Source organism: Talpa occidentalis, unplaced genomic scaffold (assembly GCF_014898055.3).
Source record: "Talpa occidentalis isolate TD23 unplaced genomic scaffold, MPIMG_talOcc4v2.1 talOcc4.17, whole genome shotgun sequence".
Lineage (NCBI taxonomy): Eukaryota > Metazoa > Chordata > Mammalia > Eulipotyphla > Talpidae > Talpa > Talpa occidentalis.
Window position 1 is genome coordinate 6,790,589 of NW_023601754.1, and position 22,612 is coordinate 6,813,200.

The window sequence follows — 22,612 nt, forward strand, 5'->3', positions numbered from 1 at the left end:
GTGGTCACAGGAAATGGAAAGCACCAAAGGGCATTCTGGTCTTCCAAATCCTGTCCTGGGCTGAAGAGTGGGAAACCTACCATTCCCGAGAGGGGTGCCTTCCCTGTGCCCTTCTATCTCCCCTATGCTAGGTATATCCAGCCATTCAGCCAGCTGAGTATACTAGGAAAGCCAGGAACTTCCATCCTTCCTCAGGAGAACCCCTATCTAGACGCAATCTGATTCCTACTTTCCTCCTTAAGGAGTAATCAGGGAGATGATCAGATATGGCAGGAAGGAAAAGCCTCACGAACTGGCAGGCAGAGCAAAAATGAAGACAGGTGCAAAATACACAGAACACTGAGGCCCCTTTCTCTTGCCAAAAAAGAGATGCACCAGGAAAGACATAAAAAGGTGCCAACTCTCCTGATGTGCTAATGTGGGGAATAGACCCTCATGCAGTCTCCAAGCCCTTCCTTCCACAAGCCATCCTCCTGAGCCTGGGTAGGGTTGGACTTCATAAGGGCCAAAAATGATTTCCCTATAAAGTTACGTTAACAAGGTCAAAAGCACATGACCAGCAGCTGGCCTCCAACCACCAGAGGGGTGAAAAGTCATGTCTTATGAACAAGGCAAACAGACTAGGCCAGTTCCACATGGCCTCATCTCAAAGAGGGCCAGACCAGTCCAGGCAGACCTGAAAGCCTCGCATCTCATCTGGTCCACTCCAAGGGTCGTGAACCCAATGGGCCACGCAAAAGTGGTTCTTACTAAAAGGATGAACAAGTAGAACTCAGAATACCAAGCCTAGCACATGGTAAAAGGCTGCATTCCAAGACCACCTGAAAGTCAGGCATACGGGCTTCTTGATGTATTTGGGGCATTTTTGTTGTTTTATTTTGTTTTAATTTTATTGATATATATTTTAAATAGATAATATATTCACAAAAGAGAACATTCAAAAGCTTACAAAGGAAAAAAATGCCCTTACTGGTCCTAACCTCGGACACCCTTTCCTTTTCCAAGGGAGAGCTAATATTACAGTTTTTCTGTAGTATGCCAAGCAGATATAGATATTTGTTTTCCCTCTTTTATTGTGTGTGCACATTTGGTAGCATATTCTACACTTTTCTATGCCTTATATTTTTTACTTTATAGTATATCCTAGAAGCTGGAAGGGATTATACTAGCCAAAATAAGTCAGAAGGAAAAAGATAGACATCAGATGATATCTCTTACATGTGGAATACAGAGAAACCAAACAAAAGGTCAAGAAAAGGGCAAAACTAGCAAGCTGACCATAAATCTGAGGCATTCAGCAAAGGAGGAGTCAAAACAGGGAAGGGAAGAATACAAGGGACTATGGTGATGGCTGACAGGTGATATGGTGGTGAGAGAACTATGGGGGCTGCAATGATGTAAGAAAAAAAATTGAGTTAATAAAATAAAAAATAAATTAACAAAACTAACCAAACGATAAAAAAAATAGTACATCCTAGATATGGCTCCAAATCAGCACCAAAAGAACCTCCTCTTTGTGGCTGCATAGTATTCCTTTACACAGAATAACAAAAATTTACTTAACCAATATTTAGGATTGCTTAAAGTATTATTCAATATCAGATTAAAAGTTACTTTTATATAATAAACCTAGAGATGCCTCTTCTCTCTGCCACCAGAGCAGTGCAAAAGTTCAAAGAGCACATTTAAAGCAGTAAAAAGATAAATAACCAACTTGCCCTTGATGGGAAATTATTTTTCAAAGTGCCTTTTCATAGAGACAAAGCCACAGACAATGTAGACACATGTAGCCAGCTGAGGCCAGGGGCTTGTATGACAAATATCACAACCACACACTACACAGAGGCCAAACATGCCACGCACATCCTGATTACTTACAAAAGGTCAGTTTTCACTCAGATCAAAGCCAAAAGAAAAGTCAGATTCCTGACAACTAGTTAGGTCTTGAGCAAGTCTAAATTTCAGTATTTAAAATGAGCGATTAGGGGAAAATCTACAATCAATACTAAACAGGTTAGAAAAGGCTTAAGGTTGAAGTGCTGCTCCCTGCGTGGAAAAAGCTGCATTTTGTGTGTAAGCACAAAGAAAAGAGGGCCAGGACAAAACCACAGGGACTCTGCCTGCCTCCATGACAGTGTCGGGGTAGCCTATACCATGTCACTTCTGCCACTCAAGGGACAAATGGATTTAGGACCTTCTTCTGGAACCCATCAACTTATGGGGGAAGTTTCTGCCTCCTCAATTGTGCCCAGTCCAGGACTGGGCATGAACCACTGGGCAGAAAGTAGTGGTCAGAGGGCCAATCTGCAAAGTCCAGTGCATTCCACAAATCTGAGGCTGACTTCAGCCTAAGTCTTCTGCACAACGTTCTATTTATTAAGAAATCGCCTCAACCAAGTTCCACGTGGGAGGCCACTCCAAGACTTTGATCTTTAACACGGTGAAGTAACAGGGAGCCAGGGGGGGCAGTAGCCTCCCTCTCCATATATCCAGGCTGGTCAAGCAAAGGCCAATGAGAGCAAGGGCTCCCGAGGCGTATCCCCACTGGGAGCAAGCTCAGGTCGCTTGGTTTTGACTGTAAACAGTTCAAATTCCACGAATGACAATCACTAGCCAATTAATTTTTGGGATGGAAGCCCACTCCATCCCGGCCCAATGGTCACCTTTCAGGATCCTCCACCCAACAGTTTGGCCTGGGGTAAGCAGTCAACAAACAAAGTCCACCGCAGCCTCGGGCTGTCACCATGCCTCTCATCACAGCATGGATCAGGAGAGCATAACAAATGTTCTCTTAACCAGTGACTCACCAGGAAGTCTGTTCATGTTGACGCCTTGAGCTGAGAGTCCTATTCCCATGTACCTTCAAAAAAAGCACACATACAAAACTTTTGGTTAAAAAATAATTATGTATCTCCCTGCTCAGATATTTCTTGGTAAAGCACAGAAAAACAGGAAAAGCAATGAATGTAAACTCTTTTAGAACATGTTAGTGGTTCTTGGAGAACCTTCACATTTTGGTTTCCTAACAGAATTGATCTCAATGCTTTAAAACAGCTGGAGAAACAGGAGGTTGTATCTGTAACCAGGAACCACTGGCTTTAGTTTCAGAGGAAAGTTTCCAGTCCCTTAGTTTCTGGCTACAGTTAAGGTAGCAGAATCTATTCCCAAGAAGAGTTTAAAGTAAGCAGCTCCATCCGAAGTAGGTCTCAGCAGAGCACTGCAAGATCAAGCCCACAGGCACAAGCCATTCTGCCAGGACCAGGACACGGAAGAGCATAGCCAGGCTGAAACTGTATCGGATCATCAAGACCCTTCACACGGGGGTTCTTCCATGAATGGGTCACAACTGATTACTCTTGCTCTCTATATACGTTCACAGGAGGACTCTCAGTACATCCAGAGCTGGGGGGAGGGGTGCATGGAGTGCAGGTATCAGGTGAAGTCCCTGCCACCTGTCACTCCTCCTACCCCAGGTGCCTAAACAACTAAGTCACCCAGAGCAAGGTGGGGTTTTTGTTGGGCAACTCTGTCGAAGATGTCATAAGAACACAGAGAAAAGGAAATTAATCACTTTTTTTTAGCCTAAATCTTTGTAGTATGCAAAGACATAATGGAGGTATTTTCCCAAGAACTTAGAAATAAGAAAAACAAATCATCACCATTCAAGAGTAAAAGAGTAGAAACCCACACATGATACCTGATATCAACCACATTTGAGCATAACAGGTAGCTGAAGAACTGAAAATACTGAGAATCCCAGCCAAGAGGGCTGAGGTCTAACTCTATGGTTGAGTAACAATGTGAATGTTCTCAATGCCACTAGCTGTACAATTAAAAATGACTAAAAAGGGGCCTCCCTGCTGGTGCAAGGGGTTAAGACGCAACCTATGAAGAGGTCCACAGCCTCTGCAGCACAAGTTCGATCCCTGGCTAGCCAGGCAGCAACCCACAAGGCGCAGCAGACCTCTACTGACTCGCCCGCTGCTCCCCTCAGCCGTGTATTTCAGTCAATCCGCCTGTTCTGTTCCCCACTCTGTCTCTGGTGAATCCTCTCACCACCCCCCGCACCTCTGGCCTTTACCCCAGTTCTTGTATGCATAAATAAATATTTTTTAAAAATGACTAAAAAGGTAAATTTTACATTGTGCCTATTTTACCACAATTAAAAAATGTTTTCTAAAGTAACTACCTAGACTTACCTTATTCTGACCATTTCTAAATGACTATACATTTACATCCCAATAGCTACTGTCTGTTTTGTAAGTAATCCTGCCAGGAACATGAAGACTACCGGCGTCCCCACAACCTGGTGCTCCTGTCCCTACAGTAAACCCCTCTGCCCTTCTCTGTCTGGCTGGACCACTGACCTTTAACACGGTGGAGTAACAAGGAGCCAGGGGTGAGCACGCTTCCTCCCCATATATCCAGGCTGGTCAAGCAAAGGCCAGTGGGAGTAAGGGCTGCTTGGGGATATCCCCACTGAAGGTACATGGGAATAGTCTTTGGGGGAACAGACTTCCTGGTGAGTTAGTGGGTGCTGGGGCAGCAGTCTCTACCACCTAAAATAAAGGACCAGGCTGGAAGGAAAAGTTCTGACCCACCCGCCTTCCTCTGAAACCAGCTACCCACATCATGTTGGGCAGGAACCAGGAAAAAACACCCCAGCACATGATCCTGATAAGTAGGTCAGCAGAGGTTAAGGGAAAGGGGAGAAAGGGACAGGAGAGAAGGACAAGGAACAGCACTTCAAAGAGGGACTAACATGGTTCAAAGGAGTTGGAGACACAAACTGCCTGCTGACTCCTGCCAGAAGGAGACCTTCAAGGACCATCAGGAGCAGAGCTGGGTATTCTGCTGGAAAGATTCCTATTATATTAAAATCTAAATATTTTCCAGAAAAAGAGCAGCCCAAATAATGTTTCTTCACTTTACATGCAGAGGAACCAAAAGTTGGTCTCCACCCCTTCAATGCCTCAGCTGACAAAGCAGCAAACAAACCTGACTGCCCTGCAGTCATCAACCCAGCATGCGCAAGTACAACAGAGTCAGGGATTCCCCTGACTTGCAAGCCAGACCACTCATTCTGTCCTGTTCAGAGAGGCCTGGGCCTCTGCCCAATGCTACATGTGATCCCATCCCTGGCACAGAAGTTTCCTGAAGCTAAGATGAGAACATGTGTTTGCAGCACAGGTGCTCCAGGGTGATATGGACTAATGACAGCCAACGCCAACGGGGTCAAGGTAATCCACCAGTGACTGGGTCGGGTTCTACAACCTTCCACAGGAATGGGGAACTACTAAGACATGTATACCCAAAACATGAGTTGCTTAGGGCTCCCTATAGGGGAAGCCTCTTCCTGCTCTAGCATCTAGCCCTCTATACCTCCCTATAGATGCTCTGCCCAACAGGTGGAGTAGTACTTCACTGATGGAAGGCCTGGGAGCCATGCTGAGAGCTATACAAGGCCCAGACTCAATGGAAGAATCCAAGTGGGTGAGCTAAAGATAGAGCAGCCAGAAAGACCACAGAGGTACCTTGCCACCTCCAGACGTCAGTGACACAGGAGCCGAAGTTGCTTACTCATAATGCTAACTTACTGTTCAAGGGAAATGAGTCCCAACTCTTCAAACATGGCAATATTAATTCTTTTCCAAAATTCTCTCCCAAGACATCAAAAAGATGCAGCCTACCACCTTCCAGCAAGTCTTCATGATCTTGAAAACTATTATTCAAACAGTCTGAGATACACAAAGAGAAGAAAGAAACTAAAAGAATAGGGCCTCCCCAGTGGCACAGTGGGTTGAGCACAAGCACTGTGAAGCTGCCCGCAGCCTCTGCAGCTGCGGGTTCGATCCCGGCCCACCCCAGAGATGCCCACATGGCGCCGCAGACCTCTCCCGTCTCGCCTGCTGCTCCCCTCAGCAGTGTGTTTTCGGCCCATCTGCCTGTCGTTCCCCACTCTGTCTCTAGTGAGTCCTCTCACCCTCCCGCACCTCTGACCTGTACCCTGGTTCTTGTATGCTTGAATTTAAAAAAAAAGAAGAACTTAAAAAAAAAAAGAAACTAAAAGAAATGTGTGATTATATTAAGGAACACTGAATTGTACACTTCAAATGGGTGAATGTATGGTATGTTAAATTTCTATTGGGTATTAACAGTGTTCAACAACACTCAACAAACTAGGAATAAAACGAAACTACCTCAAGATAATAAATGTCATAAATGAAAACCGACAATTAACCTCACACCCAATGATGAAAGACTGAAAGCTTTTCCTTTAAGAACAGGAACAAAACAAAGATTCCTACTTTTGCCACCTTTGCTCGATAGAGTATTATTGGAAGTTCTACCCCAAGCAGTTAGGGAAAAAAAAAAAAAAAAAAAGAAGGAAAGGAAAGGAATTAGAAAGGAAATAATTGGAAAGGAAGAAATAAAACTGTTCATAGAAGACATAACCCTATAGGTAGAAAACCATAAATACTTCCCACAAAAAAAGTTAGAGCTAATAGACAAATCAGCAAAGTTGCAAGACATTAAAGTCAACAAACACATAAAAAAATTATATTTTAGGACTTCCCTGGTGGTGCAGGGGTTAAAGACACAGCACTATTAAGCTATCACCAGTCACTGCAGCACAAGTTCGATCCCTGGCCAGCCAAGGAGCAAGCCACATGGCAAAGCAGACCTCCCTGTTTCGCCCACTGCTCCCCTCAGCAGTGTATTTCAGCCAGTCTGCCTGTTCTGTTCCCCACTCTGTCTCTGGTGAATCCTCTCACCTCCCACATCTCTGGCCTGCACCCCAGCTTTTGTATGCATAAATAATAAACAAATCTTGAAAAAATATATATATATACACAAAGGATGCACAATGAACACATTAAGAAAACTCTTACAACTCAACAACAAAAATAATAAAAAATGGGCAAAGGACCTGAGTAAATATTTCTCTATAGAGATACAATGTCCAACAAACACTTGAAAAGATGTTCAACACCACTTATCCTAAGGGAAATACGATCCAAATCACAATGATATAACACTTCACACTCTCTTTTAGATGACTATTACACAAAACAAAGCAAAAATTACAAGTATTGGAAAGGATAGAGAAAAACTGGAATCTTCATGAACTGATGGCGGGAATGGAAAACGGTGCTGCAGTTAATCATATGGTAATTCTATATTTAAAAACTAAACAGAATCAACGTGATCCAGCAATTCCACTTCTGAGTACATACCCAAAAGAACTGAAAGCAGGGACTTGAATGGCTATTTATACACCCATATTCACAGCAGCAGTCACAAGAGCAAAAAAGTAAAAACAACTCAAGTGTCAACTGAGGAATGGATAAAGAGATGGAGTTTATACGTACAACTGAATCTTATACAACTTGAGAAGGAAGGAAATTCCACAAATGTTACAAAATGAATGAACCTTGAGGATGTATGCTAAGTGAAGTCAGTCAGTCCAAAAAAACTAATACTGTATTAGTCCACTTATGTAAGCCACCTGGAGTAGCCAAATTCACTAGACAGAGAGCAGAATGGTGGTCACCAGGGTGCAGCGGGAGGGGAGAATAGGGAGTTACTGTTTAACGGGTTAGGAGCTTTAGTGTGAGAAGATTAAAAAAGTGTTGGAGTTGAATGGTGACGGCTGCACGACAACATGAATGTCCTTAACGCCCATGAACTGAATACTTAGAATGGTTGAAATGGTAAATTTCATGTCATAATTTTATTATAACAGTAAAATACATATCAATACAGTTGTCTCAAAAAAATATAAAAGGTTCAAGTCCACTATCATTTGCTAGTATATAGTCTTTTCCTCTCTTCAAGCTTGAGGGATTAAGGATGCAAAGAGACAATAAATACCTTTACCTGCCCTTTTTATTTTATTTCATTTTATTTTATTTATGCATAAAAGAGGTGGGGTATAGGCCAGAGGTATGGGGGTTGGGGGAGGACTCACTAGAGACAGAGTGGGGAGCAGAAAAGGCAGATGTACTGAAATACACTGCTGAGGGGAGCAGCGGGCGGGTCAGAAGTGGTCTCCTGGGCCTCCCCGGTGGCGCAGCGGTTGAGCGCTGGGTTGTGAAGCTGCCCGCGGCCTCTGCGGCGCCAGTTCAATCCCCGGCTGCTCCCCGGCGAGGAGGGTCCCACATGGCGCGCAGACCTCTCCTGCCGCCCGCTGCTCCCCTCAGCAGTGTGCTTCAGTCCTTCTGCCTGCTCTGCTCCCCGCTCTGGCTCTGGTGCCTCCCAGGCTTCTGACTGTACCCAGTGCATGTATAAACAAACAAACAAACAAACAAATAAACATGCCTCTATAAATTTAAAAAAAAAAAAAAAGAAGAAGAAGTGGTCTCCTGCACCATGTGGGTAGCTCCCTGGCTGGGGATCAAACTGCAGAGGCTGCCAACAGCTTCATAGTGTTGAGATTGAGCCCTTTGTGCCACCAGGGAGACCCTACCTCCCCTTTCGTTCAAAGATGTCATCTTTAGCCAAAAAACAAAACAAAACAAAAAAGAACCCAGCATCCCGATACGTGCTTATTCAGTACTAATAACCCCCAAAGATCAATCCCCCAACCTAAACATGCAAGCACAGGAGAAGCCTCAGTTTATAGGCTTCAACACTCTGCCTTATGCCACAGTGGACAGGACAGATGCAATGCCACCCACCTCAGGATGCAGGGTTACAGGAAGGAGCCCCCAGCCCTCAGAGGAAAAGGACAGAGTCACAGCAGTGGTGGCATATAACAGACACTCAAGAAACCCCTAGGGTTTATCTACTTGCAGGCTGGTGAAGAACTTTATCACCAAAGTCTGAAACTCTCTCCTAGCCACACTTCAATGGAAATGTCAGCTTCTAGCTGATATAAGGTATATTATGGGACAGGTAAGTAAGCTCTGAATTCAACCACAACATCCCTCGTACGATTCTCCCCTCTTGCTGACACTGGACTTCATGAGATTAAATGACTTATAATCACAAAGTTAGGGCATCACCAACGAGGGAAAATTCACTTCATTCACTCAAAAAGACTGAGGTTCCCTCTCAGTCACCAGCAATGAGTGACGGGTAGCAGTAGTACTCTGTCAAGTTCTGAACTTTAGGGACCTCCCTGGTGGTGCAAGGGGATAAGTCTCAGCACTATGAAGCTGTCCGCTACAGTCGGAGTTCAATCCCTAGCCAGGGAGCTACCCACATGGCAGAGCAGACCTCTCCTGTCTCCCCGCTGCTCCCCTCAGCAGTGTATTTCAGTGGATATGCCTGTTCTGCTCCCCACTGTCTCTGGTGAATCCTCTCACCCCCACACCTCTGGCCTGTACCCCAGTTCTTGTATGCATACATAAATCTTAAAAAAAAAGTTCTGAACTTGATGTGGTTCCAGCTTCCTGACAGGTTGCCAAGAATACAGAGAAACAGTAAGGAAAATAAATTAAAAAAAAAAAAAAAAAAGAGTAAATGAGTGAATTTAAATTTCTCGTTTTAAAAACTAGTGTGGTCATTCACCTATTACACAGAGATCTTCTGGGCCCAGTACGGTGGTAGGGATGCAAGGGTGAGGGCTGATTCAGTCCCTGCCTCTGAGTTTCCACTGCCGAGTCAGGGGCAGGGCAGAGGGGATTCCCAGAGGAAGTGATGGCTACCCAAGGCCCAGTGAAGGAGCCGAGGGCAAAGAGAGGAGCACATTCCAAAAGAAGCAGCAGAATGTGCTGAGGCCCAGAAACAAGAAAGCAACCACATGGTCAAGAAGCTGAAAAAAGTTTAGTGTGGCTGGGTCGCAGCTTGGGCAGACCTAAAAACAGCCCAAGCTGGAGCAGGAAACCAGCTACTCATGCACAGTCTGCATGCTAGCTCAAGGAGTCTGACTTCATGGGAGGTCAACGGGCAGCTGTAGAAAGGGCACAGCTGATCAAACAACTGATATCTGGAAAAGGGGCTGATGAGGCAAAACTGGAGGTGACCAAAATCATCCTACTGGACAAAGACAAAGGCTGGGCAAGTTGAGAAGCAGGGGGGAGGGAGAGGCACAAAGGGAGCCAGGAGCTCTTCAGAGCATGGCGAGCTCACTAGGTGGCACTGGGGCAGCCCAGCACAACCTGTCACAAGGAAAGCGCAATTCTCAGAGCCCCACTTGGAATCTCTGAACCCCAGTGCTCAGCCAGTCAGACAGCCTCTCCCCGGCTGTGCTCCAGCCCTGGCACTGTCACTGTGCGCAAATATCTTAACGGGAAACATACCTACATCAGAAGAAATACGTAAGACAAACCCAGGTTCAAATCTCACTTTGTCACTGAGGTCACCGCGTACCCAAGGTCACGTTCACATAGCTCTCAGAGTCCGCTTCCTCACCTATCACGGTGGGCCCCAGGAGCCCTCAGCACAGCCTTCAGCAGGGGCAGACAAAGGCACACGGGGCAGTGCCCAGAGGGCTGATGGTGGATGACTGGACAGCCCCACTGTCCACTAGTTCATGCACTGGAGACTCTTCTAGCACTGCGCTGTAGGAAAGGCCTGTTTACTTGGGATTGCTGAAGAGAAAGAAGGTGAGCATTTGCTTCCTTCTTGGCAACAGGTCAGGCAACGCTAGGAACACTAATAGACACAGGCCGCCTCGGTCACCTTAAAGGGAGGTAACGGGCTCTCGCTTCCCAGCAGGTGACTAGAATAGACAGAGCCTAGCTCCCCTGCATTTCCCATCTCCACCAGAGCTTCCTTGTCAAGCAGCAGGATTTATCTGAGGCAGTTGGGGGCAGGTTCAATTATTTACCCCATGAGTGAAAGAAAGGAAAATCCATCTGATTTATTTCTTTATTCTACATGGCAGTAAAATGAAGAAACACCATTGTCAGAGGTAAGGCTAGAGGGACAACAGACAAGCTCTTGGTGGCAATGAGGCCATGACTAGGCCTTCACCTTCTCAGTTACTACCTTTGACTGCCAAAACCACAATGCAAGCTAGACCCAGCTGAGTGACTCTGCCTCTGTCAGGCTGCAGAGAGAGAGACTAGCAAGTGAGTGCTGCTGGGGACAAGCTGGGTCAAGACCCATGGGGGCACAGGATGGAGGAGAGCAGATGCAACAAGGCCTTGAGAGCAGACCCCACAGCCAGGTCCACCCTGAGCTCTTCAGACAGCAGCAGGACACTGGGGCCCTGGAAAATGACCTGCCTTAAGAATGGCCTCGCCCCCGCCGCCCCGGTGGCTCAAGGGGTTAAGTCTCAGCACTATGAAGCTATCAGCAGCCACTGCAACATGAGTTCGATCCCCGGCCAGGGAAGTGACCCACATGGTGCAGCAGACCTCTGCTGTCTCGCCCACTGTTCCCTTCAGCAGTGTATTTCAGTGGATCTACCTGTGCTGCTCCCCACTCTGTCTCTGGTGAATCCTCTCACTCCTCCCCCACACCTCTGCCTACACCCCAGTTCTTCTATGCAAAAATAAATAAAATCTTTAAAAAAAAAAGGAATGGCCTGGTGACTTCTGGGGCCCATGCTGCCTTCCACCCCATCTGCTGACTCTCCCACAAAAGCAACGGTCTGCTGAAACTGCTGCCGTCACGCGGACAGCTGAGAGCACACTCCAGTCAGCCTGGATTCTTCTTTTTTCACCTTGGTCTTCCAGCTTTTCTACAATTAACACAAATTACTTTGCTAGTCATAGAAAAATCATTTCAAAAGAAAAATCATTTCAAGAGTCAGCTGATGGTCACATACTGAAGATGTTGTTGGCTCTCACCTATAAGACTCTCCCTGGATTGCCCTAAGGCAACTTTCCAGGATTAGAGAACCCCAGGTAGGGACCCGGCCTTCATGGTCAACTCCTCAGTGGCCCTCGCGCCCCCACCCCGCCCCCCACCGCCCGGTTCCCTGAGTCTTGACAGGCGGGCAGAGGCTGCATCAGAAGAGCACACCTTCAAAGACAGCCGGGAAGGGTCAGAATCCTGGCTCAGCAAGCTTGGGTCCAGCTCACATGACACCAGGTGCACCTGAAATGCAACCCAGAGCAAATATTCAGGAGACCCTGCCACAGCGACACAGGTTCAGCACAGGTCCCAGTCACTAGAGATTCTTCCATACCCCAGGCAGGGCTGCTGGTGGACAACAGACAGGACCTTAGGAACTAGGCCTCCAAACCAACACTCCTTTGCTGTAATCCTCACCCAGCCCCAAGATAGCATGGAGCACTCCTAGCATGGAACCTCTCTACTGCAGCATTCCTTTCCTGCCTCCTGAAAGGAAGCACCTGAAGAATTTTAAGGTGACAGGAAACTTGCACAGCAGGGACACTCAAAGCCTGGTCTCAGACACCCTAGCCTAATACAGGACTGTGGCACTCAGATTTCACCCCACATCTCAGGTTCCCTATAAGAAGAGGCCGGACTTTCCTTCTCACTTTTAACCTAGAGACTCATTTTTAGCACAGTAATGTCTTTATATTGTTGCAAATGCACTGTACCCAGTGTTGAAGTCCAAGATGGGGTAGACCTACAGCAGCATTCAAAGGGCCACCAAGAAGACATCAAAAGAAAGGGAAATTACAGCCTAATATACCTTATGAATATAGATGCAAAAATTCTCAACAAAATTGTAACAAACATATTTAAAGGATTACATACCAAGACCAAGTGCGATTTATCTTACAAAGGCTAGGATAGGTCAATGCAAGAAAATCAATCAATAAACCTCATTAACAGAACAAAGTAAAAAATCCTACATGATCATCTCCATGGATGGAAGGAGAAGGAGTAATTGGCAAAATCCAACAGCCCTTCATGGTAAAAACACAAAAAAACTAGGAATAAAAGGGAACTTCCTCAACAAGATTAAGGGAATTTCTGAAAAACCCACAGCTAACATACCCAATGGTGAAAACAGAAAGTTCTCCTCCTATTAGAAACCAGACAAGGAGCCCACCTTTTTGTCACTGCTTTTCAACACTTAGTGGTAGTTCTAGCTAGACCAATTAAACACACAAACAGAGGAAAAAGAGAGAAAAAGAAAAGAAATAAAGGCATACAAACTGAAAAGGAATAAAGAAAACGATCTCTGTAAGCAAGTGTCATGATCTATTTACAGAAAACCCAAACAATAAACAGAAAGCTATTAGAGTTAGTAAGCAAATTCAATAAAGTTTCAGGATCTAAGATCAACACACAAAAAGCAGTTGTATTTCTATACATTAGTACTGCACAATCTAAAAAGGAGATTAAGTGGGCCTCCCCGGTGGCGCAGCGGTTGAGCGCTGGATTGCGAAGCTGCCCGCGGCCTCTGCGGCGCCGGTTCAATCCCCGGCTGCTCCCCGGCCACCGGAGGAGGGTCCCACATGGCGCGCAGACCTCTTCTGCCGCCCGCTGCTCCCCTCAGCAGTGTACTTCGGTCCTTCTGCCTGCTCTGCTCCCCGCTCTGGCTCTGGTGAATTCTCTCACCCTCCCGCGCTTCTGACTGTACCCAGTGCATGTATAAACAAAACAAACAAACAAATAAATAAAAAACATGCCTCTATAAAAAAAAAAATACAAAAAATAAATAAAAAGAAAATTAAGAAAACAACCCCATTTACAATAGCATCAAATCCAAAAAACAAACCAAAAAAAGACAAAAATACTTTGGAATAAATTCAACCAAGGAGAGGAAAGACCTGTACACTAAAACATTGTTAAAAGAAATTAAAAAAGGGCCTCCCCTGGTGGTGCAGCGGTTGAGCCCTGGGCTGCGAAGCTGCCCGCAGCCTCTGCAGCGCTGGTTCGATTCCCAGCCGCCGGAGAGGGTCCCACATGGCGCGCAGACCTCTCCTGCCGTGCCCACTGCTCCCCTCAGCAGTGCATTTTGTCAGTCTGCCTGTTCTGTTCCCCACTACGGCTCTGGTGAATTCTCTCACCCTCCCACACTTCTGACTGTACCCAGTGCTTGTATAAATAAATAAATAAATCTTTTCTAAAAAAAAGAAATTAAAGATACGTAAATGGAAAGATATCCTATGTTCATGGACTGCAAAACTTAATTTTTTTTTTAAGACTTATTAATCATACAAGAGCTGGGGTACAGGTCAGAGAAGCGGGGGGTGAGAGGATTCACCAGAGACAGAGTAGGGAACAAAACAAGCCGACTGACTGAAATACACTGCTGAGGGGAGCAGCGGGCAAGACAGGAGAGGTCTACTGCGCCATGTGGGATGTCTCCCTGGCCGGCCAGGGATCTAACTCCTGCTGCAGAGGCTGCAGATTGCCTCATAGTGCTGCGTCTTTTTTTTTTTTTTTTTTTTTTTAATAGAGGCATGTTTTCTTTCTTTCTTTCTTTTTTTTTGTTTATACATGCACTGGGTACAGTCAGAAGCGCGGGAGGGTGAGAGAATTCACCAGAGCCAGAGCAGAGAGCAGAGCAGGCAGAAGGACCGAAGTACACTGCTGAGGGGAGCAGCGGGCGGCAGGAGAGGTCTGCGCGCCATGTGGGACCCTCCTCCGGTGGCCGGGGAGCAGCCGGGGATCGAACCGGCGCCACAGAGGCTGTGGGCAGCTTCGCAACCCAGCGCTCAACCGCTGCGCCACCGGGGAGGCCCCAAGACTTAATATTGTTTATGATGCAGAGTATTGGTCATACTCTGTGCAACAGTCTACGGAGTCAATGCAATCCCTACCAATACTCCAACTGACTTTTCCATAGAAATGGAAAAACCAATAATGGAGTTACAAGGGACCCTGAGCAGCTCAAACAACCTTGGGGGAAAAAGAACAAAGTTGAAGGATTTATACTTCCTGATTTCAGAATTCACCACAAACTACAGTGTGGTACTAGCATAAGGTAGACATATAGGCCAAAGGAATAGAACTGAAAGTCCACAAAGAAGCCCATGTATCTATGGCAGAATTACTCTGGACAAGAGTGCCAAGTCCATTCAATGGGGGAAAGAATAGCTTCTTCAACAATCGGTGCTGGGACTACTCAGTTTCCACATGCAAAGTAAAAAGCTGAATCTCTACATAGCATGTAAAAGCAATTAACTTAAAATAGATTGGTAATCAAAACATAGAACTAAAACCATAAAATTCTTAGAAAATACAGAGGGAACATTTCATGACCTTGGATTTGACAAGAGAGATTTAGATATGATGCCAAAAGCATGAGCAATAAAACAAAAATTAAATAAGCTGGACTTCATCTAAATTAAAACTTTTATGCATCAAAGGACATCCTCAAGAGAGTGAGAAGACAGAAGTACTCAGTCATGCTGGGTCTGTCCAGTGTAGACTGGAAATATACATATTATTAAACTTCTCTGTTTTTTTCTCTTATCAATTTGTCGGATGCTTGTTTGATTATTTGTCAGCCTAGAAGAACCAGAGGGGTACGGGAGGATTTTCAATGTGCCCTGACAATTTGGCAGGCTAGTCAGGAGATCTATCAGATGGCTGGAGTTGCTTGTTTCCCCATTATGGCTGCAAGAGGATATCCAGGTCTTCTGGACATGCCAGCAAGCAAGAAAACTTCCCCTTTTTGACCTGCAGCAAAGGTAAATTGTATCTTTTTGTGTGTACAACCGAAACTTTGCTTTTCAGTAGATCTGCCCGTTCTGCTCCCTACTTTCTCTGCAGAACCACGTTTTGATGGTTCCTCCAAAACCTAAACATAGAAAGATCCAGCAATTCTACTCTTAAGTGTATACCTAAAAGCACTGAAAAGAGGGACTCAAACAAATATCTTTTTTTTTTTTAATATCCAAAAGGGCAGGTTTATTATGAAAAGGAGGGAAAGGTGAAGAATGTTTGCACAGACACAAGCAGGCAGAAAGAGCTCCCCCCAAAGGGACAGGTTTGCTGAGAGAATCTGCATAGCCACAGGTGGGCAGGCCTGGGAAGAGGGCTGCTCTGCCCCTTTGCAAAGGGTGAAGTTTGGCAGCGGGGAGCACCTGCATAGTAGCAGGTGGGCAGAAGGGCTGCTGCCTCAATCAGATACCTGTATGGCAATGTTCACTGCACCATTATTCACTATAGCCAAAAGATAGAAACAACCCAATTGTCCATCAACAGATGAATGACAAACAAAACGTGGAATATCCACTCTGCCATGAGGAGGAATGAAGTTCTGATACAAGCCACAGACAAACCTTGAAAACATTATGCCAAGTAAAATAAGTCAGACAAAAACTATATGATTCCACTCATATGAAAGACCTAGAATCTGCAAATTCACAGACAGAAAGGAAATGAGAGGCTATCAGGGGCTGGGAGGAGAAGAGAATGAGGAGTTATTGCTAACGAAGGTAGAGTGTCTGTTTGGGGTGATGGTAAAGTTTTGGAAATAGGTAGTGATGATGGCTGCACAACTTTGTAAATATAATTAATACCACTAAATTGTACACTTAAAAGGAGTTCAAGTGGAATACTCCGTTATATTTATTTTAAAACACTCAGAGTCACCAAGAACACTCCCATGGTTCTGCATGCCAGCCTGGGCCTCCTCTGGCTTTTCTATATGAGAAAAACAGGCTGGCACGGAACACAGAGGGAAGCAGTGGAGCATTCTGGCCTGCAGCAAGGCCAGAAGAAAGAAGCCCCTCACCAAAAACGCACAACAGATGACAAGCGTGAAGAACACAGGCATAGTTTCGGGTTTGTTTCTTTCTATCAATTTCTTCTTGGAGGGAAGGTGAATTTTACAGATTTGGCAACCCCACAGGCACTTTTATAAATGTTGAATAAGATACATGAACCAATGGCTATGAGACCTGAAAAATTTTAATTTAAGCTAAGCAACCAGATGTGTCCAGACCCTCAGAACTCCGCAGGAAGTGAGAAAGAGGAAAGAAGCCGTGCGTTCCTCAGCCTCAAGGCTGGTGGCTCTTGAGGGTGAAGAGGTCCATCACCACTGCCCCGGCCCCCGACCCCCAAGGAGCTACTGGAATCTCATCTGAAAATTGCATCTTGACAACTAACACCTCCACCACAGCTCAGTAGGCTGGCAACCTCACTCTTATCAGAACCTGCCCCGGATAAAGAAATCAACAGCTTCCACAAGAGAGGGGATCTCTGGGGCTGTGGTTACAAAATGGTCCCTAAGGGGCATTTCAGGAAAAACACCAACTGACATTTAGATCTGAAATGAGGGCTAATATTTAGTGCTGGGGATTCTATTCCACAGTCCAACAGGACTGCTCAAAGCCACAATCCATCATGATAGTGGCTGTGTGTACAAGCAGCTCCTCCAGCAGCCACACCCCCACCTTGTCCCTCTGCCAAGAGGCCACCCAGTCACCCATTGAGGCCATCTTTGTGCAGGCCCCCCACTGAGAGGGAAGGCATTACAGAGACGAATGCAAGCCATCCCAGTGCCCACCAAGCAAGAAAAGTCATGAAGGCAAAGGGGCCTTGTGTCAGGATGTGCTTTCAGGGATGAAGGTGGTTCTGAAATGTGGGTCGGCAGACCCTCAAGCATCCACTGGCACCGGCATCATCAGAACACCCAGAGAGGCAGCAGCCCTGGGTAGCCCCAGGCAGTGTCTCACACACTCTTGAGTCCTTTCCTGAAGGACAGAAGCTCGAGTACTAAACCTGGACTCTCCAAAGTCTGCCACATTCAAAAACCAAATAGAGCAACCTTTACCAGAGGGTGTTATGTAGCCAGTAAGCAGCCCAGCTTCATGCAAGGGAGTTCCCACCAGACCCCACATCCGGTAGGCTCTGGCCCCTAACCACCTCTCTGGCCTGTGTAATTATAGAGCTGGAGCACAGCTGAGTGTGGACACAACCTCAGGTGCTCAGACAGTACCCTGAGGTGCTCAGACATTACCTGTAACTCTCTAGTTACAAGTGTGTTCTTAAGAGTAACTGGCCTCCAGTTCATGGGTTTGTAACTTAACGTCTTTCATTACTTTCAACAAGGAGTTTTATTCAAGTAACACAGCCCATTATTATATGGAAATCCTGAGTCCCAATGAGCTTGAAAGCATCAGATTCCCCATGCTAACCTCTTTTGCTTAAAATGACTGGAATGATCTGTTTTCTTTACCAGCCTCTACTGATACAGCACCTAATGGCAGGAGCCTGCATTTGTTTAAACCTCGATTGGGCCTCCCTGGTGGCGCAAGGGGTTAAGCACCACACCATGAAGCAATCCGCAGCCTCTGCAGCACAAGTTCGATCCCCAGCCGGCCACAGAGCAACCCACTTGGAGAAGCAGGCCTCTCTTGTCTTGCCCACTGCTCCCCTCAGCAGTATATTTCAGTCAGTCTGCCGGTTCTGTTCCCCACTCTGTCTCTGGTGGATCCTCTCACCCCCCCACATCTCTGGCCTGTACCCCAGCTCTTGTATGCATAAATAAATAAATCTTAAAAAAAAAAAAACTTGATTTCCTTCCCCTCCACTGTCTATTTTTATAATTTTTTAAATTTATTTATGCATACAAGAACTGGGGTACAAGCCAAAGGTACGGGGGCTGAGAGGATTCACCAGAGATGAGTAGGGAGCAGAATAGGAGGATGCACTGAAATACACTGCTGAGGGGAGCAGCAGGCGAGACAGGCAGGAGAGGTCTGCTGCGCCATGTGGATAGCTCCCTCGCTAGGGATCAAACTTGTACTGCAGTAGGGCCTCCCCGGTGGCGCAGCGGTTAAGCGCTGGGTTGCGAAACTGCCCGCAGCCTCTGTGGCAGCGGTTCAATCCCCAGCTGCTCCCCAGCCACCAGAGGAGGGTCCCACATGGCGCGCAGACCTCTCCTGCCGCCCGCTGCTCCCCTCAGCAGTGTACTTGGGTCCTTCTGCCTGCTCTGCTCCCCACTCTGGCTCTGGTGAATTCTCTCACCCTCCCGCGCTTCTGACTGTACCCAGTGTATGTATAAAAACAAAAACAAAACAAAACAAACAAATACATAAATAAATAAAACATGCCTCTATTAAAAAAAAAAAGATATTTAAAAAAAAACTTGTACTGCAGTAGCTCCAGTAGCTGCCGGTAGCTTCACAGTGCTGAGACTTAACCTAATGCGCCACCAGGGAGGCCCTAGAAATCATTTTTTTAAAAACTGTAATAGAAGACATAAGATCTTTCAACACCTAACACGGTGTTCATTTTAAAAATAGACAGTGGAGGGCTTCCCTGGTGATGCAGGAGTTAAAGTCTCAGCGCTATCAAGCTATTACTAGCCACTGCTGCTTGAGTTCAATCCCCAGCCGTGGAGCTAACCCACATGGCACAGCCGACCTCTCCTGTCTCGCCCGCTGCTCCCCTCAGCAGTGTATTTCAGTGCATCCTCCTGTTCTGTTCCCCACTCTGTTTCTGAATCCTCTCATCCTCTGCACCTCTGGCCTGTACCCCAGATCTTGTATGTATAAATAAATCTTTAAAAAAAAAGATTTCAGGCCTCCTTGGTGGCGCAAGGAGTTAAGACGCAACCTATGAAGCTATTCACAGCCACTGCAGTACGAGTTTGATCCCCGACCAGGGAGCTATTCACATGACGCAGCAGACCTCTCCTGACTTGCCTGCTGCTCCCCTCAGCAGTGTATTTCAGTCAGTCTGCCTGTTCTGTTCCCCACTCTGTCTCTGGTGAATCACACCCCCCACCTCTGGTTTGTACCCCAGTTCTTGTATGCATAAATAAATCTTAAAAAAAAAAAAAGATTTCTAGATAAATCATTTTTAAATAAAAATACATTCGGTTAAGGGCCTCCCTGGTGGCACAGGCAGTTGAGCGCCGCACTGTGAAGCTGTCCGTAGCCTCTGCAGTGTGGGTTTGATCCTGGCCGGCCGGCGAGAATCCCACATGGTGAGGTGGACTTCTCCCATCTTGCCCACTGCTCCCCTCAGCAGTGTATTTCATCAGTCTGCCTGTTCTGTTCCCCTCTCTGTCTCTGGTGAACCCTCTCACCCTCTCGCGCATCTGGCCTGTACCCCAGTTCTTGTATAAATGGGAAAATCTTAAAAAAAAAAATACATTTGGTTAAAAAGGAAAAAAGCTAACAACTACTGATAAACTCCTAGAACAACAGCTATTTTTTTTTTTTACAGAGGCATGTTTTTATTTATTTATTTGTTTGTTTGTTTGTTTGTTTTGTTTATACATGCACTGGGTACAGTCAGAAGCGCGGGAGGGTGAGAGAATTCACCAGAGCCAGAGCGGGGAGCAGAGCAGGCAGAAGGACCGAAGTACACTGCTGAGGGGAGCAGCGGGCGGCAGGAGAGGTCTGCGCGCCATGTGGGACCCTCCTCCGGTGGCCGGGGAGCAGCCGGGGATCGAACCGGCGCCGCGGAGGCCTCGGGCAGCTTCGCAACCCAGCGCTCAACCGCTGCGCCACCGGGGAGGCCCAACAGTTGTTATTACAACAGAGATTGCCGGTGGCGCAGTGGTTGAGCGCTGGGTTGAGAAGCTGCCCGCAGCCTCTGCAGCGCTGGTTCGATCCCCGGCCACCGGTGAGGGACCCACATGGCGCACAGACCTCTCCTGCCCCCCACTGCTCCCCTCAGCAGTGTACTTCAGTCCTTCTGCCTGCTCTGCTCTCCCCTCTGGCTCTGGTGAATTCTCTCACCCTCCTGCGCTTCTGACTGTACCCCAGTGCTGGTATAAATAAATAAATAAATCTTAAAAAAAACAACAACAACAAAAAACAGAATCTGCCATAAAATAACCCATTCCAGTTTCTGACACTTGACTCTGTAAAGTGGGTTATAACCAGTCCCACTCAACAAACCATCCCTTCTGCCTCTTTCCTCTTGACTCAGCAGCCTCTCCACAATGTCCTCCAGAAAAGACAAGCTGAGTCCTCCAGCCATCTGGGTACAACTGCCCTTCAACTCCCTCCACCTCTTCTAATCTTCCCACAGCCTCCACCCTGCATGCAGTGGGTTTGCTTCATACTCAAACACTGGCCCATAGCAGCAGCACATGGAGAAGACCCCGGGGGCTCTGCCTGGACAAGCAGCAGTGATGCTACCAAGCAGTGATGCCTGCAGCAAGCTGAGGGAGCTGGCTCTGAGCCTGACACCTGCCATCCCTAACTAAAGTAAAGGGCCCTGGAATCCCCAGCCAGCTCTAAGGTTCGAGAGGTAGGAAAGGAAGAATATACAAGAAGGGTGCGAAAGACTTACCCAATCTCCCCACTTCCCTTCCCAGTCCAGAGTGTCTTTTTTTCATGTTCTGTCAAGACAGAGGGATGGGCTCCATCACCAAGTCCTCCAGTCTCACTTCTAGCAACAGAGCTAGGACTCCACACTTCACTTACAACAAAGCAGCGAGGATACAGGCGCTACAGAGACATCTTCATGTGGGTTTTGACAGAATTTCTGGAGAGGCAGGGGGACATCCATCCCTCCTCCAATGATGGGCCCCTTCTTTCTAATTGTCCCCTGACCACAGAGGCCCACCCTGGGGCCTCTTTCCCATGGCGCCAGAAGAGGATGGCACCCCATACCCGCCACACACAGCTGCCAAGTGCATTCTCCTGTGCTCCAGCCTCAGGGGCTCTGCTTCCCCTAAAACAGGGAACCCTCTCATCTAGTGACTCATCTAGAGAAAAGACATATTTCAGAGAACAAAATCAATAAATGGGTGCAGGAATGAGGGAGGTAATGTGATGTGAACTTAAGGAATTTCTCTAGAAGCTAATCCTTGACGAAGGCCCCAGTTACAAAGAAAGAAGTCACACTCCACACACTCAGCTCGCAGCCCCAGTGGTGACACGCAGGGAAGCCCGGAGGTGTGCAGCACAGGAACAAGTCCTACCAGAAAAGACAACATGCGGACTCCAGTTCTCTCGCCCCACATGAGAACTGCCCCTCAGCATGCCCGTCTACACACCTGGGGTTTTACCCCCGAGACAGGTAAGCCAAAGAGCACGCGGAGATGCTCCAGAGCCTGAACATTTCACGTCCACAGGGACAGCGCCTCGGGTTACTGCGCAGAGATGCAGCCCAACGCTCAGCATCTACCTGTGGGGCCACCAGCCCTGGGGGGCAGGCAGGGAGACAGGACACAACCGCCATCTCTACTTGCCTTGGGCAAGAACAGCACCTAGTTCTCAGGACAGGCAGGACAAGGCCTTCTGCAGGTCCACAGATGAGCGCCCGGCTTCTCAAGGGCACCATACGATGCAAGAGACTGGGTTCAGGCAGCACACCAGACCAGGAACGGGGCGGGTGTCTAAGCAGAGTGAGCAACAATCTGGGTCTCCGGGCAAAATCATAGACTGTGCTGTCTTTCAAGGATGTGGCAGAACCAAAACACCCAAGAACACCCGCATACACAGTCTTTCACCTCCAAGAAGTCTCCGGCTACCAGTCTCCAGCACCCCTCCTCCACACCTACCAGACGGGAGAAAAGGTAGCCAAGAGAGAAAAGAGGACTGCCGTGGGAAACCATGCCTGGAATCAAGGACTTAAAGCCATTGGCCCACACCAGGGTCCGTGGCTCTCAGCCAAAGGGGCCTGACTGAACCAAAACAGAGGAGTCTTTTCTCCTGTCTGCACTCTCAAAGGCATGGGCAAAGCCAAAGCCCTCCTACATTGCCCCAACCCTCTGGAAAAAACTCCATGATCCTAGACATTTCCCATCCGGCCGCTGCCCACCTCACGCTCTGTGTTCCATGCCTTTTTACGAACTGTTTTGTCCGCTCGGAGC

General features: G+C 47.1%; 1 protein-coding gene across 1 annotated transcript in view; it reads right to left on the reverse strand.

The window, feature by feature from the left end:
- Positions 1-22,612, reverse strand: part of RANBP10 (RAN binding protein 10) — a 63,272-nt gene that overhangs the window by 36,164 nt on the left and 4,496 nt on the right. The window contains exon 3 of the mRNA XM_037515924.2: positions 2,808-2,860. Coding sequence (XP_037371821.1) covers positions 2,808-2,860 — 53 coding nt within the window. The remainder of the gene's footprint in view (positions 1-2,807; positions 2,861-22,612) is intronic.